The sequence below is a fragment of the Simochromis diagramma genome, unplaced genomic scaffold, assembly GCF_900408965.1.
Source record: "Simochromis diagramma unplaced genomic scaffold, fSimDia1.1 OVJJ01000822.1, whole genome shotgun sequence".
Classification (NCBI taxonomy): Eukaryota; Metazoa; Chordata; class Actinopteri; order Cichliformes; family Cichlidae; genus Simochromis; species Simochromis diagramma.
In genome coordinates, this window is record NW_024387520.1 from 466,042 (window position 1) to 484,130 (window position 18,089).

An 18,089-nucleotide genomic window follows, 5' to 3' on the forward strand; every position below is an offset into this window, starting at 1 on the left:
TGCACCTGCCAGCGTTCCCTGTCTTAACCTTTCTACATCACACTGTGATGGTCCAGTACCTTTTTCTGGCTGGCTTTGCTCCCTGTTTTAAATCCTTTCCTTTCATATTTTCTTTATCTCACACATGAATATTGATGTATTGGTATTTGTTTCAGCTCATTTTATTCAGCACACGGCTCTTTCTGTTGGCTGTCTGTTTGCAAAGTGCCATTCTTATTCTCTGTCTGTCCACATTAACTGTTTGGGAACGTTGTCTTCAGCGCTGCTTTCACTGCCTCTCCTTTTCAGTCCTGAACAGGGCCTTGTTTTTAAGAAGAGAAAAAGTAACACAAGTCCTGGAGGAGTAAACATTGATTCTGCTCATTGAGAATCTGATCTGTTCTTTATGGACTACACACCAGCTTCATGCGGTTTTAATCAAACATCTATAGAGGTGATTGAGTGCTAGAAAAACAGCCTATTTAGACGTGGGAGTGAGTTTGGTTGCTTGGGAGTATCTTTGAGAATTGTCATGCATGTGCACCCAAGATTAGTGTAAGTGCGTATACATGTGAGTGTGTGTCATGTTCTGTTTCCAACCTTAATCTTGTTTTTGACTTAATTTGTCTGTTTGATGTTCAGATTGTACCAGGATTAGCTGCGGTAAGTAAACCAGAGGTCGGTAAAACTGATTAGAGGGTCGGTTAATGAGAGCTTTAAGTGTGGCTTTCATGTGCTCACCCAGTGCAGGTAATGGAAACACAGGGCACAGACTCACAAGGCCTTACTACTTGAGTTCGTGTGCTTTTTTGTGTTTCCTGGAGTTTATCTGCAGTAAAAGAAGAGGTGATTGTAAGAGTTTACTCTTGACGATGCAGCTTCTATGTGTAGTTTATTGGCGTGAGGATGAACTACAGATATAGTCACCATGCAGTCAGTGAAGTTTAAGCTTCTCAGAACCATCCACTGTCTGGAGGGTTTTTTTTTTTTTTCACTTCTATTAGTGTCTGCACAATTATACCTTCCAAAGTGAATTGCCAAATAGAAAAAGTAACTAATAAAGGGTAAATATATAAAGTAAAGTTGGGCTTTTATCCTCTCTGAGATCCAAGTCTTCATCAATGATGAAAAGAAACCCTGATCTGAATATAAAATTTGTGGAGTCTTGGCAATAAGGGAGCAAACATAGATGAATTTTAACTGACGTGTTTTAGTTAGAAAACTGTTTGATTATATTCCAAAAGTCACTTTATTTTTCTTTATAATATAATATAATATAATATAATATAATATATCATTAGGGGTAAGGCTATGTTTACTTACAAGTTTGATATTTTACTTAGCTAAAAGTACTCTATATTTTTAAAAATGAATTATGAAGAAGACCCATTTCTTGCTATCTCTAACTGCTATTTTTAACATCTAGGAAGCATTTTAATGCAGCAGCTGGTTAAGATGTTAAAAATGTGTGGTTTTGCGCATCAGTAGTTTAATTTATGAGAAAAACATGAAGTCCATATAAAATTATTGCATATTTTATAGGTAAATTCAGGGAAAGGGCAGTAGTTACTATTACAGTCATATAAATGTGGTCAAGAAAGAAAAATACAATGTTTCCAGTTAAAAAAAATTAGGAGTTGTAATGTAAATGTAATAAAAAAAAAAAGTGTAAAAGCCCAGCAAAAAAACAAAACAAAAAACCTACAACATGAGGTTTACTGGGTTTCTGTAGCGATTGATTAAGCTGCAATACTGAAGCAATACTCAGTGTACAACAAAGATTTATACAAAGGCATTTCTACAGTGGTAGATTTAAAAATAAATAAATATAGATATAATATATATATATATATATATATATATATATATATATATATATATATATATATATATATATATATCTCTATATATATATATATATATCTATATCTATATCGATAGATAGATAGATAGATAGATATAATATCTATATATATGTGTGTGTGTGTGTGCGTGAGAGTGTGTGTTCGCAATCAGTTGCAAAATCTATTGTCATCCTATGGCTTTCAATCCCTTTGTCCTCTGTCAAAAACATCACAATAACCATGGCAATAATAACCATGACAATCTCATCTACAAATGCAGAGGCTTCAGCAGGCCCAAATATAAAGAGACAATCATCGAGTTTGGCAGGGACAAACAGTGGGCTGTAGAGTGGGAGGGGGGGCTCGGAGTGTGAGAAAGTAAATAGTAAAAATGGGACAATACACTTTGTCACATACAAGGAATATCCGCAGAGAGACAAATGATTGGACAGGGGGGCACATTTACATGCAGACAGACAGAGCTGAGTTGGGGAATGTAACAGCTTCATCCCAGTTGTGCCCCTCTCATTCGTTTCCTGTTAATGTGTCCAGAACCCAGCAGTCCTGAGGGTCTCCATCTGACAGACTCTGCACTTGCTACATCTCTTCAGACAGAAACAACCTGCTGCCTGCTCAAGCACTCCAGGCAGCCTGAGATCTAAAGGCAAAGAGGGAGAGCACAGAAAAAGGGACAGAGGGGGAAAAAAAGATTTTCTGAGCAAATGCAAGTCAGCAGAAAATACTGCTGAAATTGCTGTTTAAGCATTTTGCTTGGAATTTCCATATCTGTTTTTCAGTGTCCCCTGAAAATGTACAGAAACTCCCAGATTCCAGTGTTAGCCCAAACACATCGAGGCACTGAGTTTAGGAAGGGAAAAACACTAGACATCATCTAGAGTTTGGTGTGCTTACACAGTTCACGTTGTTTAAAGTTCAGAAAATTATTATTGCAAGAAAAGCAGTACTTGTGACACACTGAACATACGCAGGCACCTTATTTTCACCTTTCTGCTGGTAGCACAAATAGCTGTGGTGGCACTTAAAATATTTATGATTTGCACCTGGTGCTGTGTCTGCAGATTCATACTGTGCTGTTTGCATACCTGTGTGTAAGTGTGTGTATGCGTGTGTTAGCGTGTTTGAGAGGAAGGGGATTGTGTCTGTTTTGTAAATTTTGTGCTAATTTTGATAGAAATATTGAGATTTTCTGAAACTGGTTATAAGTCTGATTATTTTGTTGACATCCCGTGGAAGAGATTCAGGATTTGTCTGTTGATTGTACTCGTAAAATATTCTGAGTTCTTTCTTGTTTTTTTGCGCAGCATTGAGACTAGGCCAGACTCGGGCTAACCAGTCTAGAATCAGTGATTCCTAAAATAAATAAGATCCACCACTAAAGGCATCAAAAAGGAAAAAAAGGGTGCAATAAAAGTTTTTGGCAGATACAGACTAACCTTTAAGGGGTCACAATGGCTGTTTTCCTGAATTATGCTGTTAGATTTCTATTAGAAGTATCTGGTACTCTCCAGCAGGCAGACTTCCCATTCATGCCTTGCATTGTTTTTACTTCCCCATTCAGTCTGACTTCATCCAGACTGGTCATAAAAATCCTTTAATGTGAAATAGCTGCAAAAAGAAAATAGTGAATGTTCAGGTGAGTTTTAGGGCCTCAGTCGATGGGACAGGAAATTAATATCCGACACGTGCATACAAGCACATATGCACACTTTGAGTCTTTGAACACTGCAGTCCACTGGCGAGGGGATGATGTCATCCTGTCTGCTGCAAAACCAGCAGAGGAGGCAAGCGAGGGGGGGGGGGGGATAGACGGGTAAGGAGCAGGGGGTAGAGGAGGGAAAGAAAGCAACAGGAAAGAAAAGCCGAGATAGGGGCAGGGCGAGTAGGGGAGCTCAGGGAAGAGGATTTTCTGTGATGAGTGATGATAGGGGAATAATTTTACTTGGTAATTTTGAGCTTCATTATAACGAGCCTTGCACTGTCTCAGCCCGAGGACAGCTGCATGCACACTGCATGACACCGTGCGTTGATACTGCTAATGTTAACCGTGGAGCTTCTGAACAGGTTATTGTCTGCGTCGTTTGCTTCAAGCAGTATGATTAATGTGTCTGCTCATTTCTGCGCAGCCCAGGAGTCGTAAGCTCGTCCATTCTCTTTGGGAATAATCGTGGAGGGATTCATTCATCTAACTCGTAACACGATCCAGCAGAGTGCAACACGAGAAAAACCACACAGCAGCTTTTAGACTGCATGTGTTTTCTCTGCTCTGTGTATGAGCTCTGTACCTGCTTGTCTCTGAGTTTGGCAGATGGGTGCGGTTACCCTGCATCTTTATCTTAGCACACCACACACTCACTTCTTGACGCAAGCAGATAGTTAGAGAAACATACAGACACATATGAGCCTGCAGGACTAGGAAAGCCTCACCTTAAAGAGAAGCAATGGGGTGGGTGGCAGATGGGTTGGACAACTGTAGAGGGGCCTCAGCCGGGGTCACTATGGTGTTACCATTTGCTGTGAGACCATGTATATTGTGTTGGGTGTGTGTTTGCATCAGCTGTATTTGCCTTTACTTTGATGAGAGTGTCTCTGTGTGTCACCATGGTCTGCAAACCTCGCATGCAACAGAAACCTCACATGCACTCTGTTGCATTATATAAATTTTGTGCTGTCTGATATTTATATTTAGCTGTTGCATAGACATGCGCAAGTTTAACTAAATGAGATATGGGCAATTATTAAACGTACAACCTCTATTTGAATTACATTAATGAAATGAATAAAGGGAGGTATGCACGTGTGTTTAGAGTGTGGTGATCAGAACTCCAGTGACAGGTGTTTGTGTGTGGAGGTCAGTCTGATCGCAGCTGTGTAGAGGGAGGGGTTTGTGGGTTGTTATCTTCTTCAAAGTGAAAGAGGATGAGAAAGTCTTGGAGTAACTCAGCAGGAAGATGGTGAACCAAGTTAACTTAGGATCTGTGAGTATTAAAGCAGTCACCTATAACTAATGATTTATTCCTAATTATTAGTGTATTATGTTTATTTTTATTGCTTTTTGATGTCTTTTTGATATTGTTTCAGTAAATATAACTGCCATGAATTAAGATCTAGATATCATATCATGTATTTATAATTCAGTTTGCTTTCTGGTACATCCATGATTTGTTTTCTTTTATTGTGGGACTATCTAACTGGCACTATCCCTTTTAAAACACACATGTATATGACTCAGAGAAGTTGTACTGCAACTCCAGAGCAAATGGCTCTGGAGGAGTGGGTGTACTCAGAAGCCCAGTGTTTAATACTTCACGCTCAGGGTGCTGCTTGCTGCACGAGGTTCATCTGATAAGTGGAAACTTTGCCACTGAGTAGATTCAATCTCTGATACTCGGGACTGTTGTTTTGCTGCCACAGTCAGCTGGAAGCAGCTTTTCCTTTAAAGGTTTTCTGTTTCCCTTCCATTGTCGTTTCTCCTCTTTTTTCTTTTTTGTTTTAAAGTGACCTCTCTCTTTGCGCAGCGCTGTGCCATTGGTGTCATGCTGAGGGTGTGTGGTGTCATTTGTTGCTATGCCTCTACTTCAGGCATGTGGATCCTTTCTCTTTTATACCCCGGCCTGCTCTCTCTGTGTCAAAAGAGGACCAACAACCCTGTCACTACAATAGTCAACACAGCATAAAGCACTGAGGAAACCATCTTTTGTAGTGCGCAGCAGCATTTGGTGTTTTTCTTTTGGAACAAAAAAACGAGGGATTTGTACAGTCAATAACTTTATTATTTGTGTTTATGCAAATGCATACAGTGAACGGCTGTTTATTCTTCCTGACCAGCATGTTGAGATGTCCATTCAGATGGGAAGAGGATGTAGGGAAGGGATAGCCAAGAGAGGAGATTATGTAAATGAAATAAAAAGGTGTGGGGCTTTGCTGCAGTCGACTTTCTCCCTGTGGTTCTCCCTCGGTCGCTCATGCTCCTGCTTCTGTTCCTCTCCCTTGCTTCCCCCCCGTGCCACATGAGTGATCCTGTTTCAGCGGCACCCCTGCCTGCCTTCCTGCCTGGAAGAGGCATGAAGCCCTCAGACACAGAAAAAAACAACACAGACAAAAACAGAGAACATGCCATGTGCCGGCCTGTGAGCCAGAGCTCACCAAAGCCTCACACACTCTCTTCTCTCTGTCCTTTCTCCTTTTACCTTTGTCTCTTTCATTCACACACACACACACACAGACTCCCAACAGAGAGCCAACAATCTGCTGGCATCACAAATACACCACAGACTACTGGTGTCATCACACTTGCCTTATCACCTGAGTGAAAGAAAGACTTGTGGACAATATTTTCTAATACATTTGCCTACATGCCCAACAAACCCTCTAACACACCCATAGATGTAGATTCACGATGTAGATTTTCAAACTGCACTGTCCAAAATACCCAAGGGAGGAGTGAAATGAGAGGAAAACTGATGGACGACTGCCATCATGCTATCGCTCTCAGTCCTTATAATGCATTTTTCCCAAAAATAACCAAACACTGTCTCTCTCTCTCTCCATTTTCCCTCTCTTGTCCTCTACTTTTATGCGTCTCTCACTTTCTCTTGTACCCCTTTATCCCCCTCTTTCCTCCTCTCTCCCTGTTTCTGTTGCAGGCAGATGCTGGCAACAGTTTTCTCCGAGCAGCCCGTTCTGGCAACCTGGACAAGGCCTTGGAACACATCAAAAATGGCATTGATATAAATACAGCCAATCAGGTGAGAGAACTCATTCACCAGATTAAATATCTAGACTGGCGTGCATATCTAACTACCTGCCAGTCACTTTTATTCAGACTGCACGTGGTTTTCTTGGTTCTTAATTCACGTTATGTAATTTTGCTTATCAGCAAACCTGGTCTTTAAACATATTGTGCTGTAGTGCACAAAAGTAGAAACCGAACTTTATTTATTACTTTTCATGTGCCCACAGTCAAATCCTGCCAGGGTTTTAGTCTCCTGGCTCACTATCTGCTTTCTAACTCATTAAATTAAATTTTTAGGATATTGGTGGACTGCTCACTATAAAAAAGTGTGAATGGATGGTGTAGTAGCAGTGTCTCCAAAAATGAAATAAAATTAGGTATTTTTGTAGCTCTGCACTGAGTAGTACCTGCAGTACTTTTAAGTTTCTCCTATAGGTTACAGTGGGATAGATACAACGAGTACGTGGCGCCATTTAAAATAAAATCCCTAACCCAATTATGTTCTCCTCAGATTTTCTCTGTGTTACCAATGTTTACTGCTTATGTGTGTTATGTTCAGTGTGCATGAAGTCTCTAAACTGACTACTAAATTTGTGTGCCATCCAGTGCACTGTATGTGTACGCTCGGTTAGACTGTTAATCAGTGGCTGAAGGTGACAGGTCGGGTTTTAAAGGGTCTCCAGAGGAGGTAATAAATGGGGCAGGGGCTTTTCCTTCGCCCCATTTCCATCCTCCTTTATGCTGACAGCGTCCAGGAAGAGATAGTGTTAGTGGGCTAGGAGTGAGGCCCTCAGGCTACAGAAACTTGGCCAAAACCTGTATGTGCGCACGAGAGAATACTATGGCTCATTAATCTAACTTAGTCATGGTTTCCCTTCCATTCGCTTACTGTATGGTGCCCTCAGCACTTTCTAATTATTTGGCGGTAATGCTCCTGTCAGGATTTCTGTGAGCCCTATTCACCATCACCGCAACGGACCCCACATAATGACAGGTTTATTTGTATAAAATGGCACTGTCCCGACCATCACTGGAAAACTGCTCTACAATGACAAAGGGATACACCCCACTGATTAAAAATGTGACTATGTACATGCAGATAAACTACGATACCTTGGTAGATGTGTTTTCCTGAATGACACACTTTCATTTCATTGTGTTGTAGATACTCAACACGAAGTTGTTTTGTCTTTTTACTGTTTGGCATTAAATGTTTTTGACCTACAGAGATAATCTACAGCATTCCTGTTTCACTTACAGTTACGGTCCCTAAATGTGGAATTTATTCATGACATATTGGAAGAACTGATTTCTGCTTTGTGTCTTATTTTAAACCATTTTACATTGTTTTTTGGATAAAAACCAAGCAAACCTAGTCTTTTACTTCACATGGCTTACACCAATAGCTTCGACCAAATGTAAGCTATTATTATTTTTATGTGTATTGCCATTGCAGTTATTGCTGGAACATGCACAGAGCGACAGGCTATCTGGCAAAAGCTGTAGATTGTCCCTTAAACCTCAGTGGTTGTGTGACAGTTTGAGTCAGTATGGTGGGAGTTTGGCCAGGTGGAGGCTTAACTGTTCCTTCTTTGTGTGGATACCTCTGCCATGGCTCACTCGCCAGCACGCTGCCTCACTCCAGCCCCTCCCTCACTATATTTTCTTCCCTCCCTGTCCCTCTCAGTCTAACTGATCCTCCACTGCCATCTCTCTTTGCCTGTTTATCTACTGTTTTCTAACTCGCCTCCTTTTTGTCTTGATTTTTTTTTTACCTTTTTTACCTACCTCCCCCCTTTTCTTCCCTCCTTTGTCTGCAGTAGAGTGATGGTGTGCTGTGGTCTCTCCACTCAGAGGAATAATATCAGTGGTGTGGGAAAGGTCCAACCTCACATGTCCTGTGCGGCTGAAGGAAGGCTGTGTGAGGTCAGACCTATCCCACACGGCTCGTATTCTTCCCGGCCACGAGACCAGCGGCCTGCCATCTCCCTCCCGTCACCCTCCTCCTTTCATGATCATTAATCAAATGAAAGATTTTTCATCTTGATTTTCATCCCTGTAGACAGTGTTTTTGCTAATGGCCACTCTGATTCTGAGAGTACCGCATGCATGGTGTCCAGTGTAAGTATGTGCATGCTATGGTTTGTGAGTGATTCAGTCACTGTGATAACAGTGTCAGTTGGCATGGTCTCCAAGTGTTTGTGTGTATATATATATATACTGTCTGTTTGGTTTATTTTTTTCCATTAGAGGAAACTGCTCTTAGTGTGTGTAGGACCCTTCAGTGTGAGGTCTACTCTTCTCTCCCTTTCATTCAGAATGGGCTCAATGGGCTTCATCTGGCCTCAAAAGAAGGCCACGTCAAAATGGTGCTGGAGCTACTCCATAATGGGATCGTACTGGAAACCACCACGAAGGTAAAAATAAGTGTTGCAACCTTAACCCCTCAAAAATCACTTGTGGGGAAAAAAGAAAAAAATCATAGATGCTTCAATATCAGATACATTTCTCGGAAACATGCCTAATGTTTTGAGACAAGAAGACTCTTCCTTGAGTCATTTGCTGCTGTGAGGTTGACGATGAACCAGCTAGGACTGCAGGAACGTGCTGCTCCTGTCAAAAAATGTTTCAATGTCTGATCTTTTATAGTCGTAATGAGCACAAGCTGACATCCATGCATTTATGTTATTCCTGCATCATCATCATAACGTTGGCCCAGGATCAACACTGCAACCCAACCAACCAATAACACTGTCTGATTAGTTTAGTTAGCATTAACCAAGAAGTTAGCTAATGCTATGAAATACTACCACAAGCAAACCAAACTTAGTAACCAAAATTTGGTAAACAGCAAACCTAACTTGATAATATTTCTTTTTATGTTGTACAAAGTAATAAAGAACAAATGCTTACCATTTGTTCTGGAAGAGAATTTTATAAAATTAAAGAAATGTTTTTCTTTGCTTTTTTTTTTTTTTAACACACTGCGAAGCTATGACATCACAACAGCGTGACTGGTCAGTTGCAATGCTGATGCAACATTATTGTGATGATGCAGGAACAACACCAATACAGATAACTTAACACCTTGTAATGCTGCCAGTTCTCAAAAAAAACAAAAAACACTTTGCACTTTGAATTCACCTGTAATATTTTGTGTAAATGTTTACTTGTGTTCTCATGTTTCTGTGTTTTACCAGAAAGGGAACACGGCCCTGCACATCGCAGCCCTGGCAGGGCAGGAGCAGGTGGTCCAAGAGCTGGTTAACTATGGGGCCAATGTCAACGCTCAGTCGCAGGTGAGACAGAGCTGCCTTTCAAAGCAGTCGTCACTGAATCCACAGAGGCTTCTCTTCAGGCTAACTATTGTGAAACCACTGTAGTAACTATTGCAATTCCATCTGTTAACATGTGTCTCTGTTCCAATATTTCTGTGTGTTGCTGTTCCCTCTCTGTCTACATCTCTGTGTGTGCATCTGTGACTGTCTCTCTGTTGCTGTGCTTGTGTGTCTGCTCTGCTGCTGTTGTGGGTGTGTGCGTGCCTGTTGTGTCTTTCTGAGACAGAAGGGTTTCACTCCACTCTACATGGCTGCACAAGAAAACCATCTAGAGGTTGTGAAGTTTCTTCTGGAGAACGGAGCCAATCAGAGCATTCCAACTGAGGTACCACTAAGCTGAGAGACATTTTTGAAGAGTTATCTCCCAAATTGCTCAGTCCTATCTCTGCTGATCCACACCCGCTGTGTTTTCATTCCGTTTTTGTTCTCATTAGCCTCTCTCCTTACATCGCTCTCATTTTCCTTCCATGAGTCAACCTCTCTTCTGGTTCTCTCCGGTGTGTTGCAGGATGGATTCACTCCTCTCGCCGTGGCTCTTCAGCAGGGGCATGAAAATGTTGTAGCCCTGCTCATCAACTATGGCACCAAAGGAAAGGTCCGCCTCCCTGCGCTGCACATTGCAGCACGTAACGATGATACACGCACAGCCGCAGTGCTTCTGCAGAACGACCCCAATCCTGATGTGCTAAGCAAGGTGTGTGTGTATACAGAATGGAACAGGAATGTCTGTAATTGGTGTGTTTTTGCTGTTTCTTAAATGCAAAGGGAATGAAAGTAGCATGGTGTTAACCTTATGTGTCCCTGCAGACTGGATTCACACCCCTCCACATTGCTGCGCACTATGAAAACTTGAACGTAGCTCAACTGCTGCTCAATAGAGGAGCCAATGTCAACTTCACCCCAAAGGTAGGGGAAAACTAATTGTCACTGAAGGTCAGTCACATGACTTGCTCTCTGTTCTTTTAGTTTTTTGTCTAAGCTCATCTGTGTCTGTTCTACAGAACGGTATCACCCCTCTGCACATTGCATCCAGACGGGGTAACGTGATCATGGTCCGACTCCTCCTGGACAGAGGGGCTCAGATTGATGCCAAGACCAAGGTTTCCAAAGCTCTCATCTCAAAGCTTTAGTGTTTCCAAAGCTCTGACTGTATTGTCCTACTTAGATGGTTCATTAACTAAATCACTAACAATCACTCCCCTCTAGGATGAGCTGACTCCTCTGCACTGTGCAGCAAGAAATGGCCATGTTAGGATTATAGAAATCCTGCTGGACCATGGAGCCCCCATTAATGCAAAGACTAAGGTAAACCCCTACAGGCGTCAAGAAAATTCTTTAAGTCTCTTAAAGGTTTTATTTTTAACAGTAAGACAGGAAAGAATTCAAAAACCGTCATCTTTTCAACTGATTGTGAAAGACTCAATCCTTTGGCTTACTGTGGCATACTATCTAAATTGATGTATTTTGATGAGTGGGGTAATGGTTGTGGTCTTGCCTTTTATATTTGTAAATGAAATGTGAAGAGAGAGGACATGTGTGCCCAACATACCTGCTTTGGTTTGAGAAGCTGTTGCTTCAGCGTGACTTACAGTGTTTCTGAATTTCACTCTTTCGTTTGGTCATAAGTACAAATCTGGGAGCTTTCTTTTTTTTAATTTTCTGTTTTTAATCTGAAAATTTTCTTCCTGCCATGGGAGATAATAAAAAATCAACATATTTATTTATCTATCTATTTATTTATTTTGCAGAATGGCCTGTCTCCAATCCACATGGCAGCGCAGGGCGACCACATGGACTGCGTCAAACAGCTTCTACAGTACAACGCAGAGATTGATGACATCACACTGGACCACCTCACCCCTCTGCATGTGGCGGCACACTGCGGTCACCACCGTATGGCCAAAGTATTGCTGGACAAAGGGGCCAAACCCAACTCTCGGGCTCTGGTTAGTGACAAACATACTCTAATAAGGCCAGATCAGCTTATTAAGTCATACGGGTCAAAGTTGCTCTTTACCTTGGTAGTAATGATAACTGTTTGCTTTCACAGAACGGCTTTACCCCTTTGCATATTGCTTGTAAAAAGAACCACATGCGTGTGATGGATCTCCTGCTCAAACACTCGGCGTCATTAGAGGCTGTGACTGAGGTAAGAACAGTTCAAATAGATAGATGTGAAGTTATATAGATGATTTAATAAATCCCCAAGATCATTTCTAATTCTTGTAATCCTGTGCTCCCTTTTTTATAGTCCGGCTTAACCCCTTTGCACGTAGCATCATTTATGGGTCATCTCAACATTGTGAAGATCCTGCTGCAGAAAGGCGCTTCTCCCAGTGCTTCTAATGTGGTGGGTACCTAACTGAAATTTCAAGTCCAACTCAAATAACCAATTCATATTCCTGAGAGCAGTATTGATTTGACTCTTTGGTTTGTGTGTGAACAGAAAGTGGAAACACCTCTCCATATGGCATCCCGGGCAGGACACTATGAGGTGGCAGAGTTTTTATTGCAGAATGGAGCCCCAGTGGACGCCAAAGCCAAGGTAGAGATGTTACACACCGAAGCATAAACGTCCTGTAAATAAATGTGATACACGAATACCGGCAGATGAAGCTGACCGAGCTTTGCATCCACGTGCTAATTTCCCTCCTGTACAGGATGACCAGACACCCCTGCACTGTGCAGCTCGAATGGGCCACAAGGAGCTAGTGAAGCTTCTGCTGGAGCAAAAGGCCAACCCCAACTCCACCACCACAGCAGGACACACACCTCTGCATATCGCTGCCCGGGAAGGTCATGTGCAAACTGTACGCATCCTCCTGGACATGGAGGCTCAACAGACTAAGATGACCAAGGTAAAGACTTCCTGCTCAACCTTCTGCTGTGAAATTTGCCTTTTTTAAACTGTCTGCCCAAATGCTAAAAACCCCTAACTGATGTTTTATACACTTTCCTGTTGGTGCGTCTGCAGAAAGGCTTCACTCCACTCCATGTGGCCTCCAAGTATGGGAAGGTGGACGTAGCAGAGCTGCTTCTGGAAAGAGGAGCCAACCCAAATGCTGCCGGAAAAGTGAGGAAATCATAATGGGCTTGACTGTTTGGAAGAAGAACTAAATAAATCCTTGTTTGAACTACCACAGTCTGATTAATGTTTGAATCCCTTTCTACAGAATGGTCTCACTCCGCTGCACGTTGCTGTACATCACAACAACCTGGATGTTGTTAACCTTCTTGTTAGCAAAGGAGGATCACCACACAGTGCAGCCAGGGTAAATCAAATTAAAAATACACGTATATAGACATAAGGTCAGGCATTTTTCAAGCCAGATGGTTTAGTATTGTGTATGAATTCATGTCATTCTAAAAGAAAACCACATCTGTTTTCTAGAATGGCTACACTGCCCTACATATAGCATCCAAGCAGAACCAGGTGGAGGTGGCCAACAGCCTGCTGCAGTATGGAGCATCAGCCAATGCTGAGTCACTACAGGGTGTCACACCTCTCCACCTGGCCTCACAGGAAGGAAGGCCTGACATGGTGTCCCTGCTCATCTCCAAACAGGCCAACGTCAACCTCGGCAACAAGGCAAAGACAGATAAAATTTAAAAAATGAAAGAAATGTTACTGTAAAATAAACTATAGTCTATGTTGTTTTTGCTGTTTTTGACCTTTGTCTTTTCACTCTGACAAACAGAGTGGGTTAACACCCCTCCACCTGGTGGCACAGGAAGGACACGTTGGAATCGCTGATATCTTGGTGAAGCAGGGCGCGTCAGTCTATGCCGCAACACGGGTAAGACCTTTTCGTCACGCGGTGTTTTGTCTTTGAGCTGAAAGAGAAAATGTCTGAGTAGCTTTGATTTGTCTGGTTATATTTTGGTCCAATCGCTGTTTGTTAATTCCTAAAATAATTTTTTTTTGTATCAATTTTTGAATCAATCTTCTTTTTTTGAAACACTTTAACCATTTCAAAAACATAGTATGCAGTTCTAAAACATTTTTCATAAAACACTCAACCTCCATGTGGGATCATTACGATCCCGGTTACGACCTTCACTGTGTTTTCTCCACTTTCAGATGGGCTACACCCCACTCCATGTAGCTTGTCACTATGGCAACATCAAGATGGTGAAGTTCCTCCTGCAGCAACAGGCCAACGTGAACAGCAAAACAAGGGTGAGTGCCTCCCTCTGGCTCTGGACGAAAACTACAGCTAAAGCCGGATGGGAATGAGTCATAGAGCTTCAGTACAGTCTGTCAGTAACCACGGTTACAGTGTGTTAACACACAGCTCGTGATGGCAGGGTTTCCCAGCTGTTAGTGTAAAATGATTTAATAGGACATAGAGGAGTTTTTTGCTCATAAGGGAATAAATGTTTGAAAACATGGTTTGCTGTAATACATAGAGTAACTGTTTCAAGCTGGTGTGCGTTTATCCATATTCATATGAAGATGCTAGAGGAAAAAAGCAACTATAAGAAAAGGTGGGATGTACTGTAGGGCTGCAATGAACTGACTAATCAGCTTTTTCACATATGACATTCTTTGTTTTTTTTCTCAGTTGGTTGCTCGTTGCAGTCTATTTTTGCTTAAAATGTTAAGCTTTTACTTTTAATATAATGTAGTGGGTATTTTTCTTTTACATCACTTACAGTAATGTCTCAGTCTCAGTAAACTCAGGCATCAAGGCTCATCACAAATTTAAGCAAACTGACAAAACATTCCTACAATATTTTGATTTTATTTTTATTAGTTTTGTATGTACGTATGTAAGTTTTATTTTATTTCCGTTTGGTTCATAAGTCTGTGTTTTTTCACATCTGGCTTAGTTTAGCTTTTGTTGACTACCGTGAACGTGGACTTTAGAAATCTCACAGAAATTCTAGTGTTTAGACAGAGTTTTACACTTTTGTGTATTTTTTCTCTCACAGCTTGGTTACACTCCTCTGCATCAGGCAGCCCAACAGGGACACACGGATATTGTGACACTGTTGCTGAAGCATGGCGCCCAGCCCAATGAGACCACTACAGTGAGTGCGATTATCTCTTCGTCATCCTCATTCATAAAGTTTGGTGTTCATCAATGTCCCACTCTCTCTCTTTTAGCATGGCACGTCAGCTCTGGCTATCGCGAAGAGGTTAGGCTACATCTCGGTGATCGACGTCCTAAAACTTGTCACTGAGGAGACAGTTTCCATGGTGAGATGTTCAGAAAAGGGGTGGTGATAATCACATGGGAACATATTGTATGAAAAGTTGAACCTTCCCTTTTGCTGTTGTCGGTAACTGTTTTCTTTTCTCCATGCCCAAAAGACGACCACAGAGAAACATCGCATGAGTTTCCCAGAGACAGTGGATGAAATACTGGATGTGTCTGAGGATGAAGGTATTATCATTATTATCACTGAAATAAAACAGCAGGAACACTGTAACTGATTGATGATGTAAACATTTTTCCCCTCACGACTCATTTTTTTGCCTTTTGCTCTTTTTTGTTTTTTTAGGAATTGCACAGCTAACATTAGGTATGAATGTCTGTTTCTTACGTGTGTGGCTCCATTTCAGACTCACGCCATCTTTGTGCCACTGCTTTTCTCTCTCTCCTTCGTTCCCCTCTGTGGTGGTGGCTCTGGTTTCTCACTGGCATGCACCCATAGCACCCATGTCTGTAACCTCGATATGTCCCAGTTCTAACACGCTCATTCTCTGACTCTCCAGGTGTCTTTGACATAAGCCCTTCATTGTTAATAATATTAAATCAAATATAAATCTTTAGTTAGGAAAACACAAAAAAAACCTTCTTTGTGAGTTTTAATAACTTAGATTTTAGTGTCATATATATATATATATATATATATATATATTTAATATTCATTTGAAACATGTGTGACTGTAACCGTATCGCCATGTGAATCTGCCTCTATGTATTGCATCGTTTATTACTGTCTTGTGTTTCTGTCATGTGACCTGTGTTTGCTGGCTGATTGGTTGTTGGGTTGGGGACTTTGAGCATTTCTTAGAAATGCTCAAAGGTCTATTAGCATTAATAATATGTCACATGACCAGGTTCTAATAGGAGTTGCTTATAATTATCACACCACTGTTGCCCTCATGGTTAGAGTCACTTTCAGCTAATGGTTTGCTTTGCCAGCTTGTTGTATGTGTAATATACGGTATATGAGGCAAAAACAGAGTTTGATTTTCCAAGCTTGTTACAATTGCTCAGTATTTGGTATTACCACCTTTATTCGTTGACACAGCCTGAACTCTCATAAGCAGCTCCCTTGTCATATCTCTAACTAGGACATTCAAAACTCTTATTTTGGATGTTGGCTGCCTTTTTTTCACTTCTGTGTTTTAGATCATTGTCATGCTGAAAATCAGGTGTTTTCAGAGAGTACTGCATAGTGGATCAAAATTTGATGGTACTTTTCTGTTGACTAACACTACTACCTGAAATGCAGCCCCAAACCATGACAAAGCCTCCACCGTGTTTTACGGATGGATGCAGACACTCAGGATCATATCTCCTGTCTTCCGTACATTTATAGAGCCCAAAAAATCATCACTCCATATGACGTGTTGTTCAGGTGAACAGTAGATGAATCACCTGAAGCATAGGTGTCAAACTCTGGCCCGCGGGCCAAATTTGGCCCGCAGCCTACTTACATTTGGCCCGCGAAGCCATACCAAATTACTATCAGAGCTGGGCTACTGGTATTATACAGCTAATATATATATTGTTTAGTATTAAGCTTTGCTTGTTCCATATTCAGTTTTTCAGCAAAACGTGTTTGAGTCCATAAGAAAAGATTCATTCTTATATCTGGAGGAATAAATATATTTCAATAAATATATTTCAATAAATATTAACGTTAGCCCACGACTTTGTTCCAGTTTTGAATTTTGGCCCACTGTGTATTTGAGTTTGACACCCCTGACCTGAAGGGTCAGATGCATCTCTCAGGTCTTGTGTCAGCTCTTTGCTGGATCTTTTCATGTCACTTAAGGACATGACTTTCAGCTACTCTTCACTCCTATAGGTAGTTTTTTAGGCTTGTCCTCCACTTCTTCCACCCCACATCAGTGGCTTAAAAAATAGAATCAAATAAAGTTCCTACTCCTAACTACTGTTCAAGACCACTTTAGAAACTTGGAAGCAGAATATAAGGAAATGAGAGATAGCTTGACACTTTTGCAGAATACTGTTAAAAGCTACGGAGCTATTAAACAAAAAGACATTTACGCGCATGATTAAGCAGAGGACGTAGAATTATGAGCGGAGTAAAAAGAAAAGCAGGATAAAACAAATGCTATGGTTGTGTCGTGTCACAGATGAACCGTTGGTCAGGTCACAGCTATTTTCTGCTGCCCCCGTGTGGCCCAAAAAAAATCACTTATGACAGGTTTAAGGTTTCTCAGGTTTAACGCCTGAAGTTTACAATACCGCTGACAATAATGTCATGGGATATCATGTCTTGATATTTTTAGGCCCCTGATAATTCAACCAACAGTTTGTCAGTGTGGCTCTAAATATAGAAAGTAGCTGAGTCGCCGTCTTAAAGACACATCTCACATCCGGATTGGTAAACTGATATTAGCAGACTGCTTCGCCTACTCAACACATGCATGGCACACAAGACAGAGGATACGCAGGACATGAGCTAACTTGTGAACCTGTGGGTAGCGCACTCATGGAGTCAAACGTGGTGTAATGATAACTACGACATCACTGTGGCTCTGGGACCTCATGCAGACACACAGGCTGCTGCAGTCACTAATTCACGCACACGGGGAAGATTTCCTTTTGATGCTGATTAACACTTTAACATTATCGCCTGCTTTGGGGGGTAAGTAACTGAAGAGCACCTCAATTCACTTCTAGATATGTGCTTTGTTCTAAGGACAGCAGAGAGCAACTTGCACTGTTGGTGTTATAGGTGTAGTGAAATTCTGTTGTTCTGCTTGTCTCTGTGTTTGTGTTCATTTCTTTTAGAGCAAATCGCCTCCACCATCACTCTCTGAAGCAGCGGCTGTCTAAAATGTTAGAAATTAAATTATGCTGCTCCGTGCTCTGATGCACCCTCTGCTCATCAGTAACAGTGTTGTCTCTAGCTGGATTTTATGAACTTTTCCAAAGTCAAGAGCACATTTTTATCTTTTTATTCAGA

At 41.4% G+C, this 18,089-nt stretch overlaps 1 protein-coding gene across 15 annotated transcripts in view; it reads left to right on the top strand.

Annotated features, from left to right (window-relative positions):
* Positions 1–18,089, top strand: part of ank1a (ankyrin 1, erythrocytic a) — an 88,619-nt gene that overhangs the window by 45,537 nt on the left and 24,993 nt on the right. For 10 of the 15 annotated variants that reach the window (XM_040019563.1, XM_040019559.1, XM_040019561.1 and 7 more), the window contains 22 exons: positions 6,488–6,589; positions 8,895–8,993; positions 9,777–9,875; positions 10,141–10,239; positions 10,423–10,608; positions 10,722–10,820; positions 10,916–11,014; positions 11,121–11,219; positions 11,663–11,860; positions 11,965–12,063; positions 12,166–12,264; positions 12,361–12,459; positions 12,575–12,772; positions 12,889–12,987; positions 13,088–13,186; positions 13,306–13,503; positions 13,613–13,711; positions 13,996–14,094; positions 14,850–14,948; positions 15,025–15,117; positions 15,232–15,304; positions 15,423–15,443. In XM_040019563.1, the coding sequence (XP_039875497.1) occupies positions 6,488–6,589; positions 8,895–8,993; positions 9,777–9,875; positions 10,141–10,239; positions 10,423–10,608; positions 10,722–10,820; positions 10,916–11,014; positions 11,121–11,219; positions 11,663–11,860; positions 11,965–12,063; positions 12,166–12,264; positions 12,361–12,459; positions 12,575–12,772; positions 12,889–12,987; positions 13,088–13,186; positions 13,306–13,503; positions 13,613–13,711; positions 13,996–14,094; positions 14,850–14,948; positions 15,025–15,117; positions 15,232–15,304; positions 15,423–15,443 (2,455 nt within the window). Of the gene's footprint in view, positions 1–3,698; positions 4,820–6,487; positions 6,590–8,894; positions 8,994–9,776; positions 9,876–10,140; positions 10,240–10,422; positions 10,609–10,721; positions 10,821–10,915; positions 11,015–11,120; positions 11,220–11,662; positions 11,861–11,964; positions 12,064–12,165; positions 12,265–12,360; positions 12,460–12,574; positions 12,773–12,888; positions 12,988–13,087; positions 13,187–13,305; positions 13,504–13,612; positions 13,712–13,995; positions 14,095–14,849; positions 14,949–15,024; positions 15,118–15,231; positions 15,305–15,422; positions 15,444–18,089 lie in introns of those variants that run through there. The other 5 variants (XM_040019562.1, XM_040019564.1, XM_040019568.1 and 2 more) reach the window with 3 other exon arrangements.